This window comes from Camelina sativa, chromosome 10 (assembly GCF_000633955.1).
Source record: "Camelina sativa cultivar DH55 chromosome 10, Cs, whole genome shotgun sequence".
Classification (NCBI taxonomy): domain Eukaryota; kingdom Viridiplantae; phylum Streptophyta; class Magnoliopsida; order Brassicales; family Brassicaceae; genus Camelina; species Camelina sativa.
In genome coordinates, this window is record NC_025694.1 from 24,077,858 (window position 1) to 24,082,296 (window position 4,439).

Genomic DNA, 4,439 nt, shown 5'->3' on the forward strand with positions numbered 1-4,439 from the left:
TCCGTCGAAGTCATTGTCGTGGCTTCGTCAAAGTAATACAAAGAAACCACATGACAATAGGTAAAGTAGCACAAACACATGTTATTATGCCCAAATCTCTTATATAAGAGACAAACACCGTTCTTTCTTATTTTTTATTTTATTTTTTTTTTCACTTGGGCAACAGGCCGAACACCACCGTACGTCTTGGTTGATCTTCATAGTCACCACCACCAGCCAAATCATGGCCACACAAGACAACACACTCACGTGTGTGTGAAGCCCAAATTCCCAATTTTTTTTTTTTAAAATAGTCGATGGAGTTTGGATAAATCTCATTACCAACTCACAATTAGACCAAAAAGAAAGAAAGACTCCAACGTTAAAAAAAGAAGCGATGGAGAAAGGTCAAAATAAAAGAAGTGACGAAACAGAATTTTTTTTTTTTCTTTGCGGAAGTTTACGTAACGGAACCATAAACCACATCAAGGATTTTGGCTCTGATACCATTACATCACATGACTGCATTTTCTTCTTCTTCTTTGCCCGATTTAACATTACTTTTGTTGGTATTTTGGTTTATTGCAAATTAAATAAACTACTTAACTTTGTTTTCATAGTTTCTTGTAAAATTCAGAAGTATTCAAAGTTGAGGAAAACAAAGTTAAGTTGTTTGATATTTGATAAAAACAAAAGATTTTATACTATTATATTGAATAATTTTAGTGGCTTTGAGACATGTTCAGACGTGTTATTAATCAATGAGTTTGGAAAAAAATTAAAAAGCTCATATATTTCTCTAGTCAAAAAAATGAAAAAAAAAAATTGTTATTTAACAAAACCTGCTTGGAAATGCGTGTCAAAAATTAAAACTGTGTTGTTTAATCAGTGAGCTTGGAAGGAAATTTACATTCATAGATTTATTTCTCTAATCAAAATAAAAAAAAAAAACTAGATTTGTTAACGATTTTGCGTATTTTAATAGATAACACACGCTTCCAAACAAACTTTTTCAATTTTTTTTTGTTTTTGTAAATAACTTCACTTCACGTCTTTTAGCAATTTCACATTCAAACAAAGTAAAAGTAAACAAACTAGTACAGTAATTAGGAAATGTCTTACCAAATACAGTCAAACTCTTTTAAAAAGACTTTGTTAACAGCCACGTCATTCCGATAAGACAGAAACCGCACATCGTCCTTTCTCTCCGAGTGATCCACGTGGAAGGCTGATTGATTCCATAATATCCTCATAGGACTCTCACAACGTTTCTCCGACTACGTTTGATGAATCATCGGCCGGCCAATTTCTTCTTTAACATGCGTGCGAGGCAGTATTACCCTGCGTGTCAACGTTTTCCACGAGAAAATCAAATCTTTTAATAAAAGTTCTGTTTTTAATCGAAGTCTTAAAATTGTAACGTGTGCGTCCGTGAGTAGAAGTTCGTGAATTTTCCCACTATGATGATACGCCACAACTCAGTTCCGGAGAATATTTCGCTGGAGACGGCGGAGGAGAACGGTGGTTTTATGGACAAGCCAAGTTTTTTGTCTTCCTCTACTAAGAGAATTTCTGGTATTACTTTCTATTTTCGGATTTTGGAATTATTATAGGGTACTTATATTATATCGACCTAACGAGGGATCATGTAGGGTTTCTACGAAAATAATCAAATATAAATTAACTTTTGTGTTATATTATATGCATACACGATTTCGTTTGATTACGTACGTATATATAATGAGTTCATTCATATTTTACCTTCAGAATGGCCGGTAAAGGAGAATTTAGCTCCGGTGGCTACTCCAACGACGGTGGATACTACTGGCTTTCATCAAGTGAAATCTCGATGGTCGTTTTCTTCTTCTAAGAGAAGCATTGGTACTTGTTTCCATAATCTTTTTATTTATTTCCTTAATCATTTAGTCTGATTGATGAAATAATTAACAGCGTAGTAATACAATACTATCATACTTAACGTTTCCGTTAATATATAGTAACGGATTTCTCCAAACATTGGCTTTTATTTCTTATATTTGAGTTGTGTTTTTTTATTTATTTTAGTGAAGCCTTAAAATGTGTAAGTTGTTCCAATGTGACAGGGAGTAGTAAAGATGATACCTTTTTTGAATCACATCAATGGCTACAATCTGATTCTGAAGATGATTTCTACAGCGTTAATGGCGGTTTGTTACATTTAACTACACCGCAATATAACTTTGATTGATATCTTTATGTAAATTTAACATTTGATTTTTGGTTTATGTAGATTTTACTCCATCACTTGGAAATACTCCAAAATGTAGTTTCTCTGCAGAGAAACTTCCTCGGTTTCATAACCCTTTATTCGGAGAAGAGAAGCCTCGAGTATCGATTTCGCATTTTAGCACCACGGAGGAAGAAACTAGGTGAACTTTTTAGAGACAGTATAAGAGAAGGACGAGAGGAAATTTTCGAAGAGTCATCGAAAAACCAAAGTGAAAAAGGAAAAAAATCATCAAGTGATCACTCTGATGAGCTCAAAATCATTGAAAATTCTGTAAAAGAGAAGAAGAATCTGAAATCTTTGAATTATCATCATCGTTGTCTTCCAAGATTCTCGTCTTTTAAAGGAAGTTTAATGGAGAAGAAGAAGAAGAAAAAGAAGAAAATTCATGTGAAATGAGATTGAAAGTTTGGATGTTTTATTATAAAAATTCGAATAACTTTCACCTATGGTAATTTTACATGTTATTCGCTGATTGATGTGATGAAAACATAAGCACTGATTTAGACAAAGAGAAACATATTTATGATTTATTAAAAGTTAGATTTTGGATCATTTGTTAATGAAAATACAAACATGTTTATATGTTGGTATATTAGTAATGGATTATCTGGTTTTCGCCATATTTGACAACTAAAAATCAAAACAGTTTTAAAAGCGCTATGAAACAATATCAAGTTTGATTCAGTGAGCACAAGGATGACGATAACGATGAAATCTCCTAATGTTATCCATTTTATTGGGAGAAGTACTCATGAGAAGTCTGATAGAGATGAAATACTTCAAACATTGTTAGAATTGTGTTTGTTCATATTTTGGATGTAAAATACATTAAAATTTAAAGTGAAACGAATTCCATTGAAAATAGAATAACAATTATTTTACAAGTGCTTTAAAATCATCCAACAAATGTTTAATCCAATAACAACAGATTTTTATTGTATTTTTTAAAATGCGTAATTGAATAACGCAGGATTTTGAAATACACCCAACTCCATTAAAAGATAAGGTTGAATAACACCCCCTAAATTTTATAATTACAAATCGGAATTTCTCACAACCAATCAATCCCAAAATAAAATAAAAATTCTAAATATAGTTTATTCATAAAATAATAATTTTAATTATTGCACAAAGCTATAACTAATTTAAAGATAATTACAATTTAAAACATTTGTCATAGAGCAGAAAAGCTTATCCTAGTTTTGTACTATTTTGGTCTCCACTTATATCTTGTAATAACAAGTGGAATATCTTAATTGGTATAATGGTTTAGTTGATTGATGGGTATAAAATGGAAGAAAAGAAGTGAAATATCCCTTATTATTTATTTTTATTTTACTTTTATTTAATTATCATCACCACAATTTGGTGGAGCACATATCACATTGTCAAAAATATAATATAAATATAAAATATATAAGCCTAAATTAACCAAAAATATAAGATTTATTCCTAAATCCTAAATATAAAGTACAAAAAATTATGTAACTATAAATATATATAAATCTAAAAATGTAAAAGTTGTTAAAAATATGCCTAAAATTAACATAACATTTAATATAGTAAAATTTATTCCTATTAACTAAATAAAAGTACAAAAACATTATTATAAAAAGTACAAAAACATTATTATAAAATAAAAATATCAATTTAGTCAGAGGGAGACAAAGGTTTTGATATTTGCGTTGAACAGATTCCTTCGTTGTTACTTGTCAGTGTCTTCACTACGGCACGAACGCTTTTGTTCTTCGCCGGAAACAAAAAAATAACATAAAAAATCCAAATTCTGCAACCACCGATTCATCGGAGTTCAATGCCGGAGGATTCTTCTTCGATAGACTACGCGATGGAGAAGGCATCAGGGCCTCACTTCTCCGGTCTTGACTCTTCTTCTCCACCCAATTCCTCCGTCATCTCTTCACTTTCTCATCTCCGATCAGTTGTCTCTTCTTCTTCTTCTTCTTCTTCTTCTTCTCCTGCTTCCGAAGCTCCCAAACAACCCTTCATTATCGGTGATTTTTTTCTCAATCCCCGTTTCGTTCTAGCCTTGTTTAGGTTTTTATCGAATTTGGGGAATTGGGTTCTGTCTCTCTTGAATTTTGGGAGTTTCTACTGCATTTGATTTCGTTTCTAAATTTAGGGTTTTTATCCTTTGTCTATGGTAGCATTTTGTGCTTACAGGATTTAAGAC

The 4,439-nt window shown here is 31.5% G+C and overlaps 2 protein-coding genes across 2 annotated transcripts in view; both read left to right on the forward strand.

Annotated features, from left to right (window-relative positions):
• LOC104719754 lies at positions 1,748-2,790 on the forward strand. Its single transcript, XM_019230812.1, has 3 exons — positions 1,748-1,831; positions 2,082-2,165; positions 2,249-2,790. The coding sequence occupies exons 1-3, from the start codon at positions 1,748-1,750 to the stop codon at positions 2,642-2,644; spliced, it is 564 nt and encodes a 187-aa protein (XP_019086357.1). The 3' UTR covers positions 2,645-2,790.
• LOC104719755 (uridine kinase-like protein 1, chloroplastic) overlaps positions 4,062-4,439 on the forward strand; it is a 3,746-nt gene continuing 3,368 nt past the window's right edge. Inside the window, exon 1 of the mRNA XM_010437725.2 lies at positions 4,062-4,260. Coding sequence (XP_010436027.1) covers positions 4,062-4,260 — 199 coding nt within the window. The remainder of the gene's footprint in view (positions 4,261-4,439) is intronic.